Source organism: Balaenoptera borealis, assembly GCF_965194805.1.
Source record: "Balaenoptera borealis genome assembly, chromosome: 1".
Classification (NCBI taxonomy): domain Eukaryota; kingdom Metazoa; phylum Chordata; class Mammalia; order Artiodactyla; family Balaenopteridae; genus Balaenoptera; species Balaenoptera borealis.
Genome location: NC_138860.1, coordinates 28,733,828 through 28,759,092, shown reverse-complemented (window position 1 = coordinate 28,759,092; position 25,265 = coordinate 28,733,828). Strand labels below are relative to the sequence as shown.

The following is a 25,265-nucleotide window of genomic DNA, read 5'->3' as shown; positions in this document are numbered from 1 at the left end:
TAACTCAATTTCGTTTCTTTTTATGGCTGAGTAATATTCCATTGTATATATGTGCCACATCTTCTTTATCCATTCAACTGTTGATGGACACTTAGGTTGCTTTCATGTCTTGGCTATTGTAAATAGAGCTGCAATGAACATTGTGGTACATGACTCTTTTTGAATTATGGTGTTCTCAGGGTATATGCCCAGTAGTGGGATTGCTGGGTCAAATGGTAGTTCTATTTTTAGTTTTTTAAGGAACCTCCATACTGTTCACCATACTGGCTCTATCAATTTACATTCCCACCAGCAGTGCAGAACGGTTCCCTTTCCTCCACACCCTCACCCTCTCCAGCATTTACTATTTGTAGATTTTTTGATGATGGCCATTCTGACTACTGTAAGGTGATGCCTCATTGTGATTTTGATTTGCATTTCCCTAATGATTAGTGATATTGAGAATCCTTTCATGTGTTTGCTGGCAATCTGTATATCTCCTTTGGAGAAATGTCTATTTAGGTCTTCTGCCCATTTTTGGATTGGGTTGTTTGTTTTTTTGATATTGAGCTGCCTGTGTGTTTTGGAGATTAATCCTTTATCAGTTGCTTCATTTGCAAATATTTTCTCCCATTCTGATGGTTGTCTTTTGGTCTTGTTTATGGTTTCCTTTGCTGTGCAAAAGGTTTAAGTTTCATTAGGTCCCATTTGTTTATTTTTGTTTTTATTTCCATTTCTCTGGGAGGTGGGTCAAAAAGGATCTTGCTGTGATGGATGTCTTAGAGTGTTCTGCCTGTTTTCCTCTAAGAGTTTGATAGTGTCCGGGCTTACATTTAGGTCTTTAATCCATTTTGAGGTCATTTTTGTGTAAGGTATTAGGGAGTGTTCTAATTTCATTCTTTTACATGTACCTGTCCAGTTTTCCCAGCGCCACTTATTGAAGAGGCTGTCTTTTCTCCACTGTATATTCTTACCTCCTTTATCAAGATAAGGTGACCATATGTGTGTTGGTTTATCTCTGGGCTTTCTCTCCTGTTCCATTGATGTATATTTCTGTTTTTGTGCCAGTACCATACTGTCTTGATTATTGTAGCTTTGTAGTAGAGTCTGAAGTCAGGGAACCTGATTCCTCCAGCTCCATGTTTCTTTCTCAAGATTGCTTTGGCTATTTGGGGTCTTGTGTTTCCATACAAACTGTGAAATGTTTTGTACTAGTTCTGTGAAAAATGCCATTCATAGTTTGATAGGGTTGTACTGAATCTGTAGACTGCTTTGGGTAGTATAGTCATTTTCACAATGTTGATTCTTCCAATCCAAGAACATGGTATATCTCTCCATCTATTTGTATTTAATTTATTTCATCAGTGTCTTATAGTTTTCTGCATACAGGTCTTTTGTCTCCTTAGGTAGGTTTATTCCTAGGTATTTTATTCTTTTTGTTGCAATGGTAAATGGGAGTGTTTCCTTAATTTCTCCTTCATATTTTTCATCATTAGTGTATAGGAATGCAAGAGATTTCTGTGCATTAATTTTATATCCTGCTACTTTACCAAATTCATTGATTAGCTCTAGTAGTTTTTTGGTAGCATCTCTGAGATTTTCTATGTATAGTATCATGTCATCTGCAAACAGTGACAGTTTTACTTCTTCTTTTCTGATTTCGATTCATTTTTTTTTCTTCTCTGATTGCTGTGGCTAACACTTCCAAAACTATGTTGAATAACAGTGGTGAGAGTGGGCCACCTTGTCTTGTTCCTGATCTTAGTGGAAATGGTTTCAGTTTTTCACCAGTGAGAACGAAGTTGGCTGTGGCATATATGGCCTATATTATGTTGAGGTAAGTTCCCTTTATGCTCACTTTCTGGAGAGTTTTTATCAGAAATCGGTGTTGAATTTTGTCAAAAGCTTTTTCTTAGGAAAGCTTTTATCGAGATGATCATATGGTTTTTCTCCTTCAATTTGTTAATATGGTTTATCACATTGATTGATTTGTGTATATTGAAAAATCCTTGCATTCCTGAGATAAACCCCACTTGATCATGGTGTATGATCCTTTTAATGTGCTGTTGGATTCTGTTTGCTAGTATTTTGTTGAGGATTTTTGCATCTATGTTCATCAGTGATACTGGTCTGTAGTTTCCTTTTCTTGTGACATCTTTGTCTGGTTTTGCTATCAGGGTGATGGTGGCCTCATAGGATGAGTTTGGGAGTGTTCCTCCCTCTGCTATATTTTGGAAGAGTTTGAGAAGGATAGGTGTTAGCTCTTCTCTAAATGTTTGATAGAATTCGCCTGTGAAGCCATCTGGTCCTGGGCTTTTGTTTGTTGGAAGATTTTTAAATCACAGTTTCAATTTCAGTGCTTGTGATCGGTCTGTTCCTTTTTTCTATTTCTTCCTGGTTCAGTCTCGGAAGGTTGTGCTTTTCTAAGAATTTGTCCACTTTTTCCAGGTTGTCCATTTTACTGGTATATAGTTGCTTGTAGTGATCCCTCATGATCCTTTCTATTTCTGCTGTGTCAGTTGTTACTTCTCCTGTTTCGTTTCTAATGCTATTGATTTGAGTCTTTTCCCTTATTTTTTTGATGAGTCTGGCTAATGGTTTACCAATTTTGTTTATCTTCTCAAAGAACCAGCTCTTAGTCTTTTTGATCTTAGCTATTGTTTCCTTCATTTCTTTTTCATTTATTTCTGATCTGATCTTTATGATTTCTTTCCTTCTGCTAACTTTGGGGGTTTTTTGTTCTTCTTTCTCTAACTGCTTCAGGTGTAAGGTTAGGTTGTTTATTTGAGATGTTTCTTGTTTCTTGAGGTAGGTATTGCTATAAACTTCCCTCTTAGCACTGCTTTTGCTGCATCCCATAGGTTTTGGGTCGTCGTGTTTTCATTGTCATTTGTTTCTAGGTATTTTTTGATTTCCTCTTTGACTTCTTCAGTGATGTCTTGGTTATTTAGTAGTATTGTTTAGCCTCCATGTATTTGTATTTTTCACAGATTTTTTCCTATAATTGATATCTAGTCTCATAGCGTTGTGGTCAGAAAAGATACTTGATATGATTTCAATTTTCTTGAATTTGCTAAGGCTTGATTTGTGACCAAGATATGATCTATCCTGGAGAATGTTCCATGAACACTTGAGAAGAAAGTGTATTCTGTTGTTTTTGGATGGAATGTCCTGTGAACTTCAATTAAGTCCATCTTGTTTAATGTATCATTTAAAGCTTGTGTTTCCTTATTTATTTGTATTTTGGATGATCTGTCCATTGGTGAAAGTGGGGTGTTAAACTCCCCTACTGTGATTGTGTTACTGTCGATTTCCTCTTTTATGGCTGTTAGCATTTGCCTTATGTATTGAGGTGCTCCTATGTTGGGTGCATAAAGATTTACAATTGCTATATCTTCTTGGATTGATCCCTTGATCATTATGTAGTGTCTCTATTTGTCTCTTGTAATAGTCTTTACTTTAAAGTCTATTTTGTCTGATATGAAAATTGCTACTCCAGCTTTCTTCTGATTTCCATTTGCATGGAATATCTTTTTCCATCCCCTCGCTTTCAGTCTGTATGTGCCCCTAGGTCTGAGGTGAGTTTCTTGTAGACAGCATATATACAGGTATTGTTTTTGTATGCATTGAGCCCGTCTATGTCTTTTGGTTGGAGCATTTAATTCATTTATATTTAAGGTAGTTATCGATATGTATGTTCCTATTACCGTTTTCTTAATTGTTTTGGGTTTGTTATTGTAGGTCTTTTCCTTCTCTTGTGTTTCCTGCCTAGAGAAGTTCCTTTAGCATTTGTTTTGTTTTGTTTTTTTAAATTAACTAATTAATTAATTTATTTTTTTGGCTGTGTTGAGTCTTCGTTTCTGTGCGAGGGCTCTCTCTAGTTGCGGCAAGCGGGGGGCACTCTTCATCGTGGTGCACGGGCCTCTCACTATCGCGCCCTCTCTTGTTGCGTAGAATAGGCTCCAGACGCACAGGCTCAGTAACTGTGGCTCACGGCCCTAGTTGCTCCGCGGCATGTGGGATTCTCCCAGACCAGGGCTCGAACCCATGTCCCCTGCATTGGCAGGCAGATTCTCAACCACTGCGCCACCAGGGAAGCCCCAGCATTTGTTTTAAAGCTGGGTTGGTGGTGCTGAATTATCTTAGCTTTTGCTTGTTTGTAAAGGTTTTAATTTCTCTGTCAAATCTGAATGAGATCCTTGCTGGGAGAGTAATCTTGGTTGTAGGCTTTTCCCTTTCATCAGTTTAAATATGTCCTGCTACTCCCTTCTGGCTTGCAGCATTTCTGCTGAAAGATCAGCTGTTGACCTTGTGGGGATTCCCTTGTATGTTATTTGTTGTTTTTCCTTTGCTGCTTTTAATATTTTTTCTTTTTATTTAATTTTTGGTAGTTTGATTAATATGTGTCTTGGCGTGTTTCTCCTTGGATTTATCCTGTATGGGACTCTCTGTGCTTCCTGGACTTGTTTGACTACTTCCTTTCCCATATTAGGGAAGTTGGCAACTATAATGTCTTCAAATATTTTCTCAGTCCCTTTCTTTTTCTCTTCTTCTTCTGGGACCCCTATAATTCAAATGTTGGTGCATTTAATGTTGTCCAAGGGGTCTCTGAGACTGTCCTCAATTCTTTTCATTCTTTTTTCTTTATTCTGCTCTGCGGCAGTTATTTCCACTATTTTATCTTCCAGGTCACTTATCCATTCTTCTGCCTCAGTTATTCTGCTATTGATTCCTTTAGTTCTTCTAGGTCCTTGTTAAACGTTTCTTGTATTTTTTCCATTCTATTTCCAAGATTTTGGATCATCTTTACTATCATTCCTCTGAATTCTTTTTCAGGTAGACTTCCTATTTCCCCTTCATTTGTCTGGTCTGGTGGGTTTCTATCTTACTCCTTCATCTGCTGTGTGTTTCTCTGTCTTCTCATTTTGCTTAACTTACTGTATTGGGGTCTCCTTTTTTCAGGCTGCAGGTTCATAGTTCCTGTTGTTTTTGGTGTCTGCCCCCAGTGGCTAAGGTTGTTTCAGTGGGTTGTGTAGGCTTCCTGGTAGAGGGGACTGGTGTCTCTGTTTTGGTGGATGAGGCTGGACCTTGTCTTTCTGGTGGGCAGGACCACGTCCAGTGGTGTGTTCTGGGGTGTCTGTGACGTTATTATTATTTTAGGCAGCCTTCCTGCTAATGGGTGGGGTTGTGTTCCTGTCTTGCTAGTTGTTTGACATAGGGTGTCCAGCACTGTAGCTTGCTGGTTGTTGAGTGTAGCTGGCTCTTCACGTTGAGATGGAGATCTCTGAGAGAGCTTTCGCCATTTGATATTACATGGGGCCGGGAGGTCTCCGGTGGACCAATGTCCTGAACTCGGCTCTCCCACCTCAGAGGCTCAGGCCTGACACCTGGCCGGAGCACCAAGCCCCTGTTAGCCAAACGGCCAGGTATGTGGGGAGTTTCTTGCCTTTTGGGAAGTCTGAGGTCTTCTGCCAGCGTTCAGTAGGTGTTCTGTAGGAGCTGTTCATCATGTAAATGTATTTTTGATGTATTCGTGGGGAGGAAGGTGATCTCCATGCCTTACTCCTCTGCCATCTTGAAGCTATCTCTCAGAGAAGGATATTCTTATCTGAAAATATTTGTGTTTACAATCTAAAATTAAAAATAATCTGAACTTGTACAATTCTTTTTATAACTGACGTTCATAAAGGATATATAGCTGACTCTTGAACAACATGGGTTTGAGCTCTGTGGATCCATTTACATGTGGATTTTTTTCTACTGATTTTTTGTGATCCACTGTTGGTTGAATCCTCAAATGAAGAATCACAGATAAAAAACAAGAGTGTATATGGAAGAAATGTTGCATCAGAGGAACCACAGATAGGGAGAACTGGGACACAGAGGGCCGACTATAATTTATAGGCAGATTTTTAACTGTGCAGAGGGCGGCTCACAAAGCCTCTGTGTTGTTCATGTGTCAACTGTAGTTTTAGAGTCATCTTAAGGAAGTGATAGTAATATTTCACCCTTTTGAACCAAGTTATTACGATTGTTATAGCATAGTTAGTGGTACAAATGTTCTTTTTCTGTACTCTTTGTTATTTCAAACTATTTTATACTATTTCATTTTAAATAAAATTTAAAAATTACAATAGAAATAAGATATAGGCTAAATAAGACAATGGACCCCCACCCCCCAAATTCAAAATACTTCTATCAATTTTTCATTTTGGAGACTTAGTTTCAACAAGAGAATTCTAGGAGACTCCACTTTAAAAATATGTGAATGTTTAATTATCTTTATGTGGATAAAGAAGAATACTAGCTAATAATAGCTAATATTCATTGAGCACTTAGTATATACACACTTCACATATATTCCAAACTATATTTTAATCCTCACAACTCTATGAGGTAAGTACCACTGTTATCTTCCTTTTATAGATGAAGGGACTAAAGGACAGAAGGCTTAAGGGACTTTCCCCACAATTACACACACTGTAGACCCAGGACATGAACTCAAGCAGTAGGACAACAGAAACCTCACTTTCTACCAGTATTCTATAATATTAAAATTCTACTGATTTTACCAAGAGTGCTCTAATATAAAATGAAATTAACTAATATTCAAGCACTGTGTAAATGCAACAATTTGACATACTATTTTGAGAAACAGAGTACAAATATAAGAGAGCCTATCTGTATAATTTTGTTTCTAATATAGCTTGGTTATGTTATGACTATAACAATTATAGAGATTATAGAAGCTCAAGATATGTGAATCAATAAAAAGTAGACTGCATACTGAAGTTGCATAGTGTGTAAAGTCATTATATGCTTGAACAAGATATTTAACTTCTTTAAATATCAGAGGACTCAACTGTAAAATGGGATAACAGTACCTACCTCATATGATTCCTATGAGGATCAAATGAGATAACACATATAAAAGCACTGCTCAGAGCCTAGCACAAAATAAGCATATAATAAATCTTTATAAGTGATAATTAGTGAAGGTGATAAATTCTAAGATAATCAACACTGGTAACAAAACAGGAAAACGTATTATGCTTTAATAATCATTTACAACCAGCCTTAACAGAAAAAGAAGGATCTTCCATAGTTTTCCATTTTTATATCTTTCAAAATGGTTGTCTCTCTTCATTCAAAGTTCTTCTGCAAATTTTCATATTCATTTCCAAAATTCTTACATCTATCAGTAACAGTATTTCTAGTTAGAGTGTTATAAACTTCCCACGTTCAACCTCTACCTGCCTAAATAGCATCTTACTATTAATTTTTGTTATTAAGAAGTTCTACAGCAGTCTAGCTTGTTACTGAACAAGGTAGTTTATTACTCAAAGGGTGAGAATAATCAGGATATGACTTTAAATTTATAAGCATAGTCAAATTTCAAATTAATTGTGTACATGTGCACATACATGAGCAAAAGAAGCTTTTTTCTCTCTGAGAAGGTGGGTAAAGCTAGATTGTATTTTTCTCTTTGCAATAACTGAGGAACAAGGGCAGAGCATTGTTAAGGTGATTCAAAAGAAAACAGAGATACAATTCAACTAACAAATAGAGGATTAGTCTTCAAGGAAGACATACAGGTTCTCAGACATTTGGCCAAGATCAAGTATAGAATACTATTCTAATTAGAATAGAAATTTCTGGTAAGGAAAGAACGATTAACTAAATCTAAGTTGTAACTGTAAAGCTCAGCAAGTTCACATGGTTAGCACATAGGAAAAAGAGGATTTGAACTCAGGCAGTCTAACTCCAAAGAGTTCTTAATCACTGTGTTAATACCAAATTACATGGATCATTACCTTAAGAATTAGCATTTTCCTACCTGAAGATTAATTTAAAATCTATTATAACAAATATATTCCAACATTAAAAATGGCATGTTCATCTATTTTGAATACTTTTACCCTTAATCTTAAAATACCACTTTTTACACAGGGAGTTGCTTTGCAATTTTCTATAGCAATGAAAAACATAATTTACAATTCTCATAAATATATAAATTGGCGATTATTATTCTGGAGCACTGAGGGAAGAAAAAATCTGTTTCCCTCATTGGCTCAGAAGCAGCCACTAAAATAAAAAGCTATAATTTCCAAGATTGTTCGCTTTCCTGCTGACATTAGTGAGGCTGGGGCACCAAGCAGGAAGTATACCAGAGCCATTTCACCTTCTGCTTTCAGGAGAACACAGAATGCCAAATAGAAAAGGACCATATTAGGGAAAACACTTTATTTCCAAGTTTCTAAAATAGTATTAAAAACAATAAGGGAAAAATGCAAATTATAAAGTAGTATGACGGCACATCAATCACAACTTCCTAACAAGCCCTTTCAGCATTCAGTGGTAATTGCTGAAACACTGAAATAAAGTGATGTTTCAATTATTTGGTTTTAAACAATGACAGGTTTAAGATTCACCTTATTAAAAACCATCCACACCAATATAATAGCATATCATAAGATAATTGGCTAACAGTTTTTGCAAATGGCAGTTGTTAACATATTTCTTCTACACATATAAATGTTGTGCTGAGGAGGGGAGTAAGATGTTCTTTTCTACCTTTCTTTTATGATGGGTTGTAGAAGCATCCATCTCTTCCTCTCCTATATTATCAATTTGTGAAGTTGGACTACAATTCATTCTCTCCTCTTCTTGCCTCTGGAGTCTGTCTGCTACAGCCTGGATAGCTTCTGTCCATTCTTCCCTACAAAAACAAGAAAAAATTCCCATTAATAAAGAATCATAATGATGCAAATATTTCTCTTTTATAAAATATAAAATCAACACAAAGTCTATTCCAGAGTAATACATAAGCCCCATCTTTACTTCAAGATATACTAGCATTTATTTGGAGGTATATTAACAAAGAAGAAGGAGGAGGAGGAGGAGGAGGAGGAGGAGGAGAAGGGGAGAAGGAGAAGACGATTTTAAGAAAACTGACTAAAAATCCTTTTAAAGTATGATTAAATTTTAATTATCTGCACATATCTTATCTATAAAGTATACAGACCCCCAAAAGTTTGCCACATTTTTAAAATGTATTGTTTAGCCATTGTAAGTCCATCACTGACATACTCAGTTTCTTTATTATGGTCCAACAGATGTTCCAAGAAAAAGCTTTCAAAGGCAAAAACTGGACCCAGATCATAGGTAAGTTTCTGATTTAAAAAATGATAGGCACAGTTTGTAGCTTAAATAATAAGTCTCAGGAGCAGTAGTATGAAGCTTTTACTTTTTGACACTTGTGCTATCAGATAAAGGATCACTTATTTCCATATAAATAAAATGAGTTTGCAGATTTCTTAAGACAAAGTCTGTTGGAATTGCATTAAATCTGTAGGTCAATCTGGAGGAAATTGCCATCTTAATAAATTAAGTCTTCCAATCCATGAACATGGTATAGCTCTCCATTTAGTTAGGTCTTCAATTTTCCAATGCAGTGTTTTGTAATTTTCTGTGAAAACATCTTGTAAATCTTTAATTGAATTTATTTCTAAGTATTCTTTTATGCTATTATGGAAGTTTAAATTTTTTTTTTCATTTTCTAATTTTTCTTGCTTGTATTTAGAAATACAATTGCTTTTTCTATGTTGACCTTTTATTCTATAGCCTTAATAAATTCATTTACTATTTCTAACAGCTTTTATTTTTCTGGATTTTCTACAAATACTACCATACTGTCTACAAACAAGAGCAATTTACGTCTTCCTTTCCAGTGTGTTTCCTTTTATTTCTTTTTCTTGCCTTATAATGCACTAGAACAGACCATCAGTACAATGTTAAATAAAAGTGGTGAGAGCAGACATTCTTACTTTGTTCCAGATGTTAAGAGAGAAAATATCAAGCCTTTTACCTTTGAGTATTATGTAAGCTGTAGTTTGTAGATACCCTTAATCAAGTTGAGTAAGTTCCCTTGCATTCCTAGCCAGCTGAGTGTTTTTGTTATGAAAGAGTGTTGAATTTTTTCAAATGCTTCTTCTGCACCTGTTGAAATGACCAGGTAGTTTTCTTTTATCCTATTAATACAGTGAAATTAGTTGAATGATTTTCAGATGTTAATACAACTGAATTCTAGTATAAACTCCATTTAGTCATAATGTATTCATCTTTTTCTTGCATATTTTTTGAATTTGATTTGTCAAACTTTTGTTAAGAAATTTTGCATTGACTATAGTCACAAGTATATTGGGCTACTTCTTTCCTGTTTTTAAATCAATATTTTTAGTGAACTATAGTTGATTTACAATGCTAAGTTTGCTGTACAGCAAAGTAATACAGTTAAATATATATACATGCTTTTTTTTAATGTATTCTTTTCCATTATGGTTTATGATAGGATATTGAACATAGTTCCCTGTGCTATATAGTAGGACTTTGTTGTTTCTCCATTCTATATATAAAAGCTGACATCTGCTAACCCCAACCTGCCATTCTATCGCTCCCCCAACTCCCTCCCCCTTGGCAACCACCAGTCTGTTCTCTAGGTCTAAGATTCTGTTTTTGTTTCATAGATAGGTTCATTTGTGTCATATTTTAGATTCCACATATAAGCGATATCATATTTTGTCTTTCTCTTTCTGACTTACTTCACTTAGTATGATAGTCTCTAGTTGCATCCATGTTGCTGCAAATGGCATTATTTCGTTCTTTTTCATGGCTGAGTAGTATTCCATTGTATATATGTACCACATCTTTATTCATTCATCTGTCGATGGACATTTAGGTTGTTTCTATGTCTTAGCTATTGTGAATAGAGCTGCTATGAACATAGGGGCACATGGCTTTCTGAATTATACTTTTGTATGAATATATGTCCAGGAGTGGGATTGCTGGATCATATGCTAATTCTGTTTTTAGATTTCTGAGATACCTTCATGCCGTTTTCCACCGTGGCTGCACCAACTTACATTCCCACCAACAATGTAGGAGGGTTCCCTTTCCTCCACACCCTCTCCAGCATTTGTTATTTGTAACTTTTTAATGATGGACATTCTGACTGGTGTGAGGTGGTACCTCATTGTAGTTTTGATTTGCATTTCTCTAATAATTAGCAATGTTGAGCATCTTTTCACATGCCTATTGGTCATCTATATTTGTTCTTTGGAGAAATGTCTATTTACGTCTTCTGCCCATTATTTGACTAGGCTGTTTGTTTTGTTGTTGTTATGAGCTATTTGTATACTTTGGAAATTAAGCTCTTGTTGGTTGCAATATTTGCAAATATTTTCTCCCATTCTTGTAGGTTGTCTTTTCATTTTGTTTATCATTTCCTATGCTATGCAAAAGCTTGTAAGTTTGATTAGGTCTCATTTGTTTATTTTTGTTTTTATTTCTATTGCCTTAGGAGACTGACCTAAGAAAACAATGTTAAGATTTATGTCAGAGAATGTTTAGCCTATGATCTCTCCTAGGAGTTTTATGGTGTCATTTCTTATGTTTAAGTCTTTAAGCCATTTTGAGTTTATTTTTGTGTATGGTGAGAGGCTGTGTTCTAATTTCATTGATTTATATGTGGCTGGCCAACTTTCACAACACCACTTGCTGAAGAGACTGTCTTTTCCCTGTTGTATATTCTTGCCCCCTTTGTTGAAGATTAATTGACAATTGGTGTGTGGGTTTATTTCTGGGCTCTCTGTACTGTTCCATTGATCCATATGTCTGATTTTATGCCAATACCACACTGTTTTGATAATTGTAGCTTTGTAGTATTGTCTGAAGTCTGGGAGGGTTATGCCTCCTGCTTTGTTCTTTTTCTTCAGCATTGCTTTGGTCATTCTGGGTCTTTTATGGTTCCATATGAATTTTAGGATTATTTGTCCTAGTTCTGTGAAAAATGTCATGGGTAATTTGATAGGGATTGCATTAAATCTGTAGATTGCTTTGGATAGTATAGCCATTTTAACAATATTAATTCTTCCAATCCAAGAGCATGGGATATCTTTCCATTTCTTTGAATTATCTTCAATTTCCTTTATTAATGTTTTGTAGTTTTCAGTATATAAGTCTTTCACCTCCTTGATCAAATTTATTCATAAGTATTTTATTTTGGGGGGTGCAATTTTTAAAGGTATTGTTTTTTTACATTCCCTGATAGTTCATCATTGGTGAGAAGAAATGCAACCAATTTCTGTATGTTAATCTTGTATCCTGCTACCTTGTTGAATTCGTTTATCATTTCTAGTAGTTTTTATGTGAAGTCTTTAGGGTTTTGTCTTCTTGTTTGACTGCCGTGGTTAGGACTTCCAATACTATGTTGAATAGAAGAGGTGAGAGTGGGTATCCTGTGTCTTGCTCCAGATTTTAGCAGGAAAGCTTTCAGCTTTTCACCTCTATTATATTGGCTGTAGGTCTGTCATGAATAACTTTTATTATCTTGAGATATGTTCCCTCTATACCCACTTTTGTAAGAGTTTTAATCATGAATACATGTTGAATTTTGTCAAATGCTTTTTCTGCATCTATTGAGATGATCATGTGGTTTTTGGCTTTTGTTTATGTGGTGTACCACATTGACTGATTTGTGTATGTTGAACCATCCTTGTGAACTTGGGATGAATCCCAAATGGTTATGGTGTATGATCTTTTTATGTGTTGTTGGATTTGGTTTGCTAATATTTTGTTGATATAGTTCTCTCTTCTTATGATAGCACTGACCATTTTTTGGAATGAGGGTGACACTAGCCTTATAAAATGAGAAGGGAAGGGTTCCCACCTCCATTATTTTATGTAATTAATTGTGTAGGCTTGGTAATATTTCCTCTTCAAATATTTGACAGAAGTAAACAGTGAAGCCATCTGGAATTGGAGTTTTTCTTCAGGAAAATTATTTTACTCAAACTCAATACTGTTCATTGATATTGAGCTGTTCAAGTGTGCCAATGTTTTCTAGGGGTCAGTATCAGTAATTTGTGTCTTCCCTCTTTTTTCTATTTTTTCCTAACAATCTTCCAAGACATTTTTTTATTCTATTAAGTATTTTCAAAGAACTAACTTTTGTTTATGGATTATTCCCTATTATTTTTCTGCTTTCTATTTAATTGAATTCTACTCTCTATTGTTTCTTTCTTTCAGATTGCTCTGGGATTAATTTACTCTACTCTTCTACTTTCTTAAGATGGAAACTTAATGACTAGAGAACTTTCTTCTTTTCAAATACAAGCACCTTTGTAGAGGTGATACATTTCCCTCTAAGCACCTTTTTGCATCTACGCTCATCAGTGATATTCGTCTGTAATTTTTTTTCCCCTGATATCTTTGGTTTTGGTATCAGGGTGATGGTGGTCTCGTTGAACGAGTTTGGGAGTGATGCTCCCTCTGCAATTTTTTGGAAGAGTTTGAGAAGTATAGGTGTTAGCTCTTCTCTAAATATTTGATAGAAGTCGCCAGTGAAGTGATCTGGTCCTAGACTTTTGTTTGTTGGAAGATTTTCAATCACAGTTTCAATTTCAGTACCTATGATTGGTCTGTTTATATTTTCTATTTCTTCCCGGTTCAGTCTTGGAAGATTGTACCTTTCCAAGAATTTGTCCATTTCTTCCAGGTTGTCCATTTTATTTGCACAGAGTTGCCTGTATTAGTCTCATGATCCTTTGTATTTCTGTGGTGTCAGTTGTAATTTCTGCTTTTTCATTTCTAACTTTATTGAGTCCTCTCCCTTTTTTTCTTGATGAGTCTGGCAAAAGGTTTAGCAATTTTGTTTATCTTCTGAAAGAACCAACTTTTGTTTTTATTGATCTTTGCTATTGTTTTCTTCGTTTCTATTTCATTTATTTCTGCTCTGATCTTTATGATTTCTTTCCCTATGCTAACTTTGGGTTTCCTTTGTTCTTCTTTCTCTAGTTGCTTTAGGTGTAAGGTTAGACTGTTTATGTGAGATTTTTCTTGTTTCTTGAGGTGAGATTCAATTGCTATAAACTTCCCTCTTAGAACTGCTTTTCCTGTGTTTTGGAAACACAGTTTTGGGTCATTGTGTTTTTGTTGTCATTTGTTTCTATGTATTTTTTTTCCTTTCCTCTTTGATTTCTTCAGTGATCTCTTGGTTTTTTAGCAGCACACTGTTTAGCCTCCATGTGTTTGTGTTTTTTACAGCTTTTTTCCTCTGATTTCTAATCTCATAGTGTTGTGGTCAAAAAAGATACTTGATATGATTTCAATTTTCTTACATTTTCTGAGGCTTGATTTGTGACACAAGATGTGATCTATCTTGTTGAATGTTCCCTGTGTGCTTAAGAAAGTGTATTCTACTGCTTTCAGGTGGAATGTCCTATAAATATCAATTAAATCTATGTGGTCTATTGTGTTATTTAAAGCTTCTGTTTCCTTATTTATTTTCTGTCTGGATGATCTGTCCATTGGTGCACATAGGGTGTTAAAGTCCACCACTATTATTGTGTTACTGTTGATTTCCCCTTTTATGGCTGTTAGCATTTGCCTTATGTACTGAGGTGCTCTTATGTTGGGTGCATAAATATTTATAATTATTATGTTTTCTTCTTGGATTGATCCCTTGATCATTATGTAGTGTCCTTCCTTGTCTCTTGTAACAAGTCTTTATTTTAAAGTCTATTTTATCTGATACGAGTATTGCTACTCCAGCTTTCTTTTGATTTCCATTTGCATGGAATAGCTTTTTCCATCTCCTCACTTTCAGTCTGTATGTATCCCTAGGTCTGAAGTGGATCTCTTGAAGACAGCATATATGGGTCCTGTTTTTGTATCCATTCAGCCAGTCTGTATCTTTGGCTTGGAGCATTTAATCCATTTACATTCAAGGCAATTATTGAAATGTATGTTCCTATTACCATTTTCTTAATTGTTTGGGGTTTGTTTTTGTGGGTCTTTTTCTTCTCTTGTGTTGCGCACCTAGAGAAGTTCCTTTAGCATTTGTTGTAAAGCTGGTTTGGTGGTGCTGAATTCTCTTAGCTTTTGTTTGTCTGTAAAGCTTTTGATTTCTCCATCAAATCTGAATGAGATCCTTGCTGGGTAGAGTAATCTTGCTTGTAGGTTTTTCCCTTTCATCACTTTAAATATATCCTGCCACTCCCTTCTGACCTGCAGTTTCTGCTGAAAAATCAGCTGATAACCTTATAGAGATTCCCTTGTATTTTATTTGTTGCTTTTCCCTTGGCTGTTTTTAATTTTTTTTCTTTGAATTTAATTGTTGTTAGTTTGATTAATATGTGTCTTGGTGTGTTTCTCCTAAGGTTTATCCTATATGGGACTCTCTGTGCTTCCTGGACTTGGGTGGCTATTTCCTTTCCCACGTTAGGGAAGTTTTCAACTATAATTTTTCAGATATTTTCTCAGACCCTTTCTCTTTCTATTCTTCTTTTGGGACCACTATAATTTGTTATGTTGTTGCATTTAATATTGTCCCAGAGGTCTCTGAGACTGTCCTTAGTTCTTTTCATTCTTTATTCTGCTCCTTAGTGGTTATTTCCACCATTCTATCTTCCAGCTCATTTATCCATTCTTCTGTCTGTTATTCTGCTATTGATTCCTTCTAGTGTATTTTTCATTTCAGTTATCGTGTTGTTATTCACTGTTTGTTTGGTTTTTAGTTCTACTAGGTCTTTGTTAACCATCTCTTGTATTTTCTTGATCCATGCCTCCATTCTATTTCTGTGACTTTGGATCATCTTTACTATCATTACTCTGTATTCTTTTTCAGGTAGGTTGCCTATTTCCTCTTCTTTTATTTCGTCTTGTAGGTTTTTACCTTGCTCCTCCATCTGTAACAGGTTTTTGTCATCTCTTTTCTTTTTTTGATGGGTGGGGCTGTGTTCCTGTCTTACTGGCTGTTTGGCTTGCGGCATCCAGCACTGGAGTTTGCAGGCAGTTGGGTAGAGCTGGGTCTTGGTGCTGAGATGAGGACCTCCAGGAGACCTCGCTCTGATTAAGATTCCCTGGGGTCTGAGGTTCTCTGTTAGTCCAGCTGTTTGGACTCAGCGCTCCCACCACAGGAGCTCAGGCCCAACCTCCGCCCTGGGAGCCAAGATACTACAATCCATGCATCACAGCAGTCATTTCCAGAGAAGCTTTGGGATTACTGGAATATGTGACATGGACTGAAATGTTATTTAATTAATTTATTTACTTATATCAATTTTAACAGCCTTATTGGAATATAAATACATATCACACAAAGTACTCCTTTAATGTGAACAAGTCAGTGATATCTAGTATGTTCACAAAATTGTGCAACCATCATCACAACTTAAGCACACTTAAGAACATTTTAATCACCCCAACGAAAAACCCTAACCCTAGGCATCTACCAATGTACTTTCTGTCTGTCTGCCTGTTCTGAGCATTTGACATAAATGGAATCATACAATATATTGTTCTTTACGCCTGGCTTCTTGTGATTTAACAAAATGTTTTTAAGGCTCATCCATGATGTACTTCATTTCTTATTATTTTTGAATAACATCCCATTGTAAAAATGTACCATATTTATTTATCCAGTTGTCAGTTCATGGATATTTCTATTGTTTGTACTTTTTGGCAATTATGAATAATGCTACTATGAACATCATATACAAGTTTTTTTGAGTATACATAAGTTTTTATTTCTTTGTGGTATATACCTAGGAGAGGAATTGCTGGGTCATATGGTAACTCTATATTTAACTTTTGAGGACCTGCCATATTGTTTTCCAAAGCAGCTGTACCATTTTACACTCCAACCAGCACTGTATGAGGCTTCTAATTTCTCCACACTTGTTATTATCTGTCTGTTTTATTGTAGCTATCCCAGTGCGTGTGAAGTGGTATCTCATTGTGACTTTGATTTTTGTTTTCCTGAAGCTAATGATGTTGAGCACCTTCTCATGTGCTCATGGGCTATTTGTATATCTTCTTTGGAGAAATTTCTATTCAAATCCTTTGCCCATTTTTTAAATGTGTGATTTGTCTTTTGTATTGAGTTGTAAGATTTCTTTGTACATTCTGGATACAAGTCCCTTATAACGTATACGATTTGCAAACATTTTCTCCCATACTATGGGTTGTCTTTTCACTTTCTTGATAGTGTCCTTTAAAGGATAAAAGTTTTAATTTTGATGATTCCAAATTACCTATTTTTGTTTCTTCTCTTGCTGTGCTTTTTGTATCATACCTAGGAAATCATTGCCTAATCCAAGATTATTAACATTTACATCTATGTTTTCTTCTGAGTGTTTTATAGTTTTAGCTCTTACATTTAGGTTTTTGATCAATTTTTAGTTAATTGTTGTATACAGTGTGAGGTATAGGTCTAAATTCATTCTTTTGCATGTGAACATCCAGTTATCCCAAGACCATTTGTTGAAACATTATTCTTTGCCATTGAATGGCCTTGGCACCCCTGACAATAATCAACTGACCACAGAGATATGAGTTTGTTTCTGGACTCTTCATTCTATTCCATTATCTGGCTACATACTATCCGTATGTCAGTACAATACTGTCTTGACTATAGTAGCTTTGTAGTGGGTTTTGAAATTGGGAAGTGTGAGTACTTGAACTTTGTTCTTTTTCAAGACTGTTCCGTCCATTCTGGGACCCTTTTATTTGTTATTGTTAGAATTCTAGGGTCAGATTGTTAATTTCTGGGGGGAAAGAGCTGTTCAAATTTTGATAGGGATTTTATTGTATCAGTAGGTCTACTAGCGGAGTATTGCCATCTTAACACTAAGTCTTCCAATCCGTGAATGTGAGGTGCCTTTCCACTTATTTAGATCTTCTTTAATTTCACTCAACAATGTTTTGTGTAGTTTACAGTGTACAAGTCTTGTATGTCATTTGTTAAATTTATTCCTAAGTATATTATCCTTTTGATGCTATTGTAAATGGAACTGTTTTCTTAATTTCATTTTTGAATTATTCATTGTAAGTATATAGAAATACAATTGATTTTTGTATATGATCTTGTATTGTAACCTTGTTGAGCCCCTGTATTAGGTCTAATAGTTTTGTGTGGGGGGCAGGGGTTCTTTAGGATTTTCTTCACACAGGATTATGTTGTCTGCAAATAGAAAAGTTTTACTTCTTTTCCAATGTAGATTCATTTTATTTCTTTCCCTTGCCTAATAGCCCTGTCCAGAACAATGTAGAAAAAAAGTGGTGAGAGATGACATTCTTGCATTGTTCCTGATTTTAGGGGGAAGCATCTCTGCCTTTCACCATTAAGTATGGTGTTAGATGTGGGTTTTTCGTGGATGTCTTATATCAGGTTGAAGATGTTTCTTTCTGTTTCTAGTTTGAGTGTTTTTATCATGAAGGGATGTTGAATTTTGCCCAATGTTTTTTATGCAGCTACTGAGATGATAATGTGGTTTTTGTCCTTTATTCTATTGATGTGGTATATTTAACTTAATTGAGTCTTAATATTAAATCAATGTTGCATTTCTGGAATAAAACCCACTTGCTCATGCTGTTTAAAAAAAAAAAAAGGCTTGGCTGCGGGGGGCAGGGCTAGGCGGGGGCAGGGCCTAGGCTTAGGCGGGCGGAAGAGGCCCTGGGGGGGATGGTGGTGGGGCGGGGCCTAGGCCCCCAGAGGGGCCTCAGGGTGGTCCCTCCCCCAGCTGTCCCTCAGGGGCACCAGTCCCTTCTTGCCTCTACTTTTCCTCCCTCCCATGCCCCCAGGCCCCACGTGGCTGGAGGGGGCCTTGGAGGGCAGAGGATCAGGTGCTGGACCTCACCAGGCTCCCTGGGCCTGAGTGGGTGGGGGAAATGCTGGCTGTGTTCCCTTCTCATCCTCCGATCCCAAGAAGGTCTCCCTCCATTCCCGCTTATCTCCTCACCATGGGTAGGCCCCTCCTGAGTGGGAACCCCTTCACCTCCCCCAGCCGCCCCTCAGGGGCACCAGTCCCCATCTAGCCTCTACTTTTCCTCCCTCTCCCTCCCACGCCCCCAGGACCCATGCAGCCAGAGGGGCCCTCAGAGGGCAGAAGATCAAGCCCTGGACCTCAGCAGACTCCATAGGCCCGAGTGGGCAGAGGAAACACTGGCCGTGTTCCCTTCCAATCCTCTGATCCCTTGAGAGTCTCTCCCTGTCCCTGTTGATCCTCTCTCTGTGAGTGGGCCCCTCCAGGCGTGGGAACTCTTCCCCTCCCCCAGCCACCCCTCAGGGGCACCAGTCCTGTCTGGCCTCCACTTCTCCTCCCCACTCCCTCCCCCAACGTCCTACCCGATCGCTCGGGGGTTCCTCCCATCCCCTCAGGTGTGCGAGCTCCCCCACCAGCGCCTGGTAGGTCCCCTAGTTGTGAGGAGACGAGAACTCCACGTCCTCCTACTCTGCCGTATTGAACCCGCCAGTATCTGTGGTTCTGCATCCTCAGATTCAACCAACTAAGCATTGTGTAGCACTGGAGTACGTATTTATTGAAAAAATATCCACATATAAGTGGAATAGTGCCGTTCGAACCCATATTGTTCAAAGATCAGCTGTAATTTGTAATGGCTCTTTTGAATTTTGTTTTTGACTCAGTGATTACTAAGAGGTATGTTATTCAATTTCCAAACACCTGCAGCTTTTCTGGTTTTCTTATACACTTGATTTCTGATCAATCATTTTATAATCCAGGATTATAAACCAGGATACAATTAATCCTGGTGAATTAACCATATGCATTTGAAAACTGTTTATTCTGCCAATTTTGGGTGTAGTAGTCTGTAAATATCAATTACATCATGGTGGTAGTATAATTCTATGTCTTTGTTGATTTTTTGTCTAGTTGCTCTTATTGAAAAAAATTTTTTAATTTCCAAATATGATTGTGGGATTGTCTGTTCTTCTTTTTTTAATCATTATTGTATGCATACATATTAATAATTGTATATCATCCAGATCAATCAACCCTTTTATCATAGCTGTCTTACTGGTTTCTAGTAATATTTTATTTTGAAATCTCATATAATATAGCAAATCTCCTTTTTATGCTTAATGAATGCATGATACAACCTAGCTTTCTTTATATTTAAAGTACATCTCTTACAGAGAGTATTTAAGTAAACCTTGCATTTTCATCAATTCTGAAATTCTCTGCCTTTTAACTGCAGTGTTAAATACATTAATATTTGATACAATTATTTATATGGTTGCACAAGAGTCCACTATTTTATTTTTTTCTGCTTGTTTCCTCTTATTTTCCTCTTTGCCTTTCTAGTTTTGTTTTATTATTTTACACTTTTTTCAGAATTCCAGTTCAGTTTTCCTTCAGAGTTTTCAGCCATCTTATTCTGTATTATTTTAAAATACACTCTTAACTTACACAGAGTTCACTTATATAATATAAAACAGATTCATTAATTTTTTATGATTCTATTTCTCTTCATATTATCTTGATGATCATCATACCCTTACTTTCCTTTTAGAAGTTATCCTTGAAATTATAACATTCATCTCTGACTCAGCAAAGTCTAATACATCAATACTTCTAACTCTTCCCAGAAAACACGGTGATGTCTCTAGAAATGAACTCCATTTTCCCGTCGACCTCAATTTACGCTATTATTTCAGATTTGTTTTATTCTTTATATAATCAAACCACAAAATATATTATTATTGTTCATAAGATCAATACTCATTTGGCTTTATCAACTTATTTACTATTTTAATTTTTTCATTTATTCTTACATCTTTCCTCCTATTTGGAATGATTTTAATTCTGTCTGAAGAAGGATTTCCTTTACAGCAGGCCTGCTGGTAACAAACTGTATCAGTAATCTTTTCTCTGCTCTGCACTTTAAAATTCCTTTAAAAATATAAATATTCATTGTGAACCGAATACTTCAGTAAAGCTAATTAGCATTCATTACATCACATAGGTACCTTTTTTTTTTTCTTTGCATCCTCCCTATCTGGCCACCACCTGCTTATTCTCCATATCTATGAGTGTTTCTGTTTTGTTTTTTAGATTCCACATATAACTGAAATCATATGGTATTTGTCTTTGTCTGCCTTACTTCACTTAGTATAATACTCTTTTAGGTTCATCCATGTTGTCATGGCAAGAGTTCATTCTTTTTTCCATTGTATATGCATACCACATCTTCTTTATCCATTCATCTATGGATGGACACTAAGGTTGCTTCCATAGCTTGGCTACTTTAAATAATACTGCAATGAACACAAGGGTGCATACATCTTTTCAAATTAGTGTTTCCATTTTCTTCAGAAAAATAACCAGAAGTAAACTTGCTAGCTTGGATGGTAGTACTATTTTTAATTTTTGAGGACCCTCCATACTGTTTTCCATAGTGGCTGCACCAATTTACATTCCTGCCAACAGTGTACAAGGGTTCCCTTTTCCCCACATCCTCATCAGCACTTGTTATTTCTTATCTTTCTGATAATTTCCATTCTAACAGGTGTGAGATGATATCTCATTGTGGTTTTGATTTCCATTTTCCTGGTAGTTAGTGATTTTGAGCATCTTTTCATGGTTCTGCTGGCCATCTGTATGTCTTCCTTGGAAAAATGTCTATTCAGATCCTATGCTTATTTTTTATTCAGATTGTTTTCCTGATATTGAACGGTGTGAGAGTTCTTTATGTATTTTGAATATTAACCTCTTATTGGATATATCATTTGCAAATACCTTCTCCCATTTAGTAAGTTGCCTTTTTGTTTTGTTAATGGTTCTCTTCACTGTGTAGAAGCTTTTGTTTGATATATTCTCATTTGTTTATTTCTGCTTTTGTTTTTCTTGCCTGGGAAGACCTATCAAAAAAATATTGCTAAGACTGATGTCAAAGAGCATATTGAGGGCTTCCCTGGTGGAGCAGTGGTTGGGAGTCCGCCTGCCAATGCAGGGGACACGGGTTCGAGCCCTGATCCGGGAGGATCCCACATGCCATGGAGCAACTAGGCCCGTGCGCCACAGCTGCTGATCCTGCGCTCTGGAGCCTGCGAGCCACAGCTGCTGGGCCCGCGTGCCACAACTACTGAGGCACGTGCACCTGGAGCCCATGCTCTGCAATGGGAGAGGCCGCCGCAGTGAGAGGCCCGCACACTGCAATGAAGAGTAGCCCCTGCTCGCCGCAGCTGGAGGAAGCCCACGTGCAGCAACGAAGATCCAATGCAGCCAAATATAAATAAATAAATAAATTAATTAATTAAAAAAAAAGAGCATATTGACTATGTTTTCTTTTAGGAGTTTTGTGCTTTCAGGTCTCACGTCTAAGTCTTGAATTCATTTTGATATTATTTTGTATATAGTTTAAGAAAGTAGTTCAGTTTCATTCATTTGCATGAAGCAGCCAGTTTTCCCAACACCATTTATTTAAGCATTTCTTCCTCTTTAATTTTTTTAGAATAGCTTAACAAGGATAGGTATTAGCTCTTCTTTAAATGTTTGGTAGAATTCACCTGAAAAGCTGTCTGGCCTGAACTTTTGTTTGTTGGAAGGTTTTGTTTTGTTTTTTAACTGATTCAATTTCAGTTACTGGTAACTGGTCTGTTCATATACTCTATTTCTTCCTCATTCAGTTTTGGGAGATTGTACATTTCTAGTAATTCATCCATTACTTCTAGGTTGTCCATTTTACTGGTGTATAATTGTTCACAGTATTCTTTTATGATCCTTTCTTTACTGTGGTTTTGGTTGTAATGTCTCCTCTTTCATTTCAGATTTTATTCATTTTGGCCCTTTTCTCTTTTTCTTGATGAGTCTGTCTAAAGGATTTTCAATTTTGTTTACTTTTTCAAAGAACCAGCTTTTAGTTTCATTGATATTTTCTATTATTTTTTCAGTCTCTATTTTATTCATTTCTACTCTGGTCTTTATTATTTGTTTCTTCCTACTAACTCAGGGTTTTGTTTATTCTTTATTCTTCTATTCCTAGTTTTCTTAGGTGAAAGGTGAGGGTGCTTATTTGAGATTTTTCTTGTTTCCTGAGGTAGGCATGTATTATTATAAGCTTCCCTCTTAGAGCTGCTTTTGCTGTATCCCACTGATTTTGAATCGTGTTTCCGTTTTCATTTGTCTCAAAATATTCTTTTATTTCCTCTATGATTTCTTTAGTGACCCACTGATTGTTTAGTAACATATTGTTTAGCTGCCATGTGTCCATGTAGGTGATTTCTAGTCTCATACCTTCACAGTCAGAAAAGATGCTTGATATAATTTCAATCCTCTTAAATTTGTTGAGACTTGTTTTGTGGCCTAGCATGTGATATATCCTGGAGAGTCTTTCATGTGCACTTGAAAAGAATGTGTATTCTGCTGGGTTTAGATGGAATATCCTCTCTCTCTCTCTATGTGTGTGTGTGTGTGTGTGTGTGTGTGTGTATTATCTGGTCTAATGTGAAATTTAAGGCCAGTATTGCCTTACTGATTTTTCTGTTTCGATGATCTGTCCATTGATGTAAGTGGGATGTTAAAATCCCCTATTATTGTGTTATTGTCAATATCTCCCTTTAATATTTGCTTTATGTATTTAGGTGCTCCTATGTTGGGTGCATATATATTTACAATTTTTATATATTCTTCTTGATCCCTTTATCATCATGTATATCCTTCTTTGTCTCTTGCTACAGTCTTTGCTTTAAACTCTATATATTGGCATTTTGTATTTACTGGCATTTTATTTATTGCTTTCTGGTTGTTTTTGTGCTTCTTTATTGTTCCTTTCTTCTTCTTTTGTTCTCTTCCCTTGTGACACGATGACTAGCTTTAGTATCACATTTGCATTATATTAACATTGTATGTGATCATTTTAAGTTGATGATCACTTAACTTCAAACACATTCTAACAATCCACCCACACACACACATTTAATGTTTTAGACATATTTTACATCATTTTGTTTTGTGTGTCCCTTAACTACCTATTGTAGCTATAAATGATTTTACTACTTTTGTCTTTTAACCTTTCTACTAGCTTTAAAAGTGATTGACGTACCATCATTATTATATATTTGCCTGGTTACCAATGAGATGTTTCCTTTAGTAATTTTCATATTTTCTAGTTGTGGTCTTTTATTTCCCACTCAGGGAAGTCCCTTTAACATTTCTTATATAGCTGGTTTGGTGCTGCTAAACTCTTCTAGATTTTGTCTATAAAACTATTTCTCTCTCCTTCAAATCTGAATGACAGCATTGCTAGGTAGAGCATTCTTGATCGTAGGATTTTTTCCTTTCATCACTTTAAATATATCATGACACACCCTTCAGGCCTGTAAAAGTTTCTACTGAAAAGTCAGCTCATAGTCTTATGGAAGTTCCCTTGTACATAACTACTTGCTTTTCCCTTGCTACTTTCAAGATTCTCTTTCTTTAAATTTTGCCATTTTAATTACAGTATGTATTGGTATGAATCTCTTTAGGTTCATTTTATTTTGGCCTCTATGTCTCCTGGACCAGATGTCTGTTTCCTTTTCCAGGTTAAAGAAGTTTTTAGCTATTATTTATTCAAATAAGTTCTCTCCTCTTTCTCTCTCTCTTCTCCTTCTGGGACCTCTCATAATGTGAATGTTAGTATGCCTGATGTTGTCCCCAGGTCTCTTAAACTAACTTTATTTTTTTTAATTCCTTTTTCTTTTTTCAGTTCATCTGTGTGATTTCCACTACTCTCTGTCTTCCAGTTCACTGATCTTTCCGTCTATCATCTAATTTACTATTGATTCCTTCTAGAATATTTTTTATTTCAGCTATTGTATTCTTCAGCTTTCTTTGGTTCTTCTTTACATTTTCTCTTTGTTAAACTTCTCACTGTGTTCATCCATTCTTCTACTGAGTATGTTGAGCATCGTTATGATCATTACCTTGAACTCTTTATCCAGTAAATTGCTTTCCTCTACTTCACTTAGTTCTTCTGGGGTTTTATCTTGTTCCTTCGTTTGGAACATATTTCTCTGTTACCTCATTTTGCATAATTCTCTGTTTTTATTTCTATGTATTAGGTAGGTTGGTTACATTTCCCAATTTAGAGAAATGGCCTTATGTAGGAGTCATCATATGGGGCTTAGCAGCACACCTCCCTCTGGTCACCAGAGCTATATGGTGCCTCCATGTGGGCTGTATGGGCCCTTCTCTTGTGGCAGGGCTGACCACCATAGGCACAGTGGTAGGGGGTGTTGACCCCCAAGTTGGCTGGATAACAGGCCTTGACATGTAGAGGCTGCCAGCCTACTAGTTGGTGGGGCTGGGTCCCAATACAGCAGGTTTCATGGCCCAGGAGGTGCTGAGGCTAGTTCTTATCTGCTGGTGGTCAAGGCCAGGTTCTGGGGTCACCAGCTGCAGGGCCCAGGGTATTTGGGTGCTAGCCGGTTGGTGCTACCCGGT

General features: G+C 36.4%; 1 protein-coding gene and 1 long non-coding RNA gene across 6 annotated transcripts in view; one reads left to right on the top strand and one right to left on the bottom strand.

The window, feature by feature from the left end:
- The window catches only part of AKT3 (AKT serine/threonine kinase 3), a 387,341-nt gene that overhangs the window by 168,919 nt on the left and 193,157 nt on the right, over positions 1–25,265 (bottom strand). For all 5 annotated transcript variants that reach the window (XM_082340891.1, XM_082340893.1, XM_082340892.1 and 2 more), the window contains one exon: positions 8,554–8,698. In XM_082340891.1, coding sequence (XP_082197017.1) covers positions 8,554–8,698 — 145 coding nt within the window. The remainder of the gene's footprint in view (positions 1–8,553; positions 8,699–25,265) is intronic.
- LOC309605611 overlaps positions 1–25,265 on the top strand; it is an 867,207-nt gene that overhangs the window by 707,801 nt on the left and 134,141 nt on the right. The gene's annotated exons all lie outside the window — the stretch shown is intronic.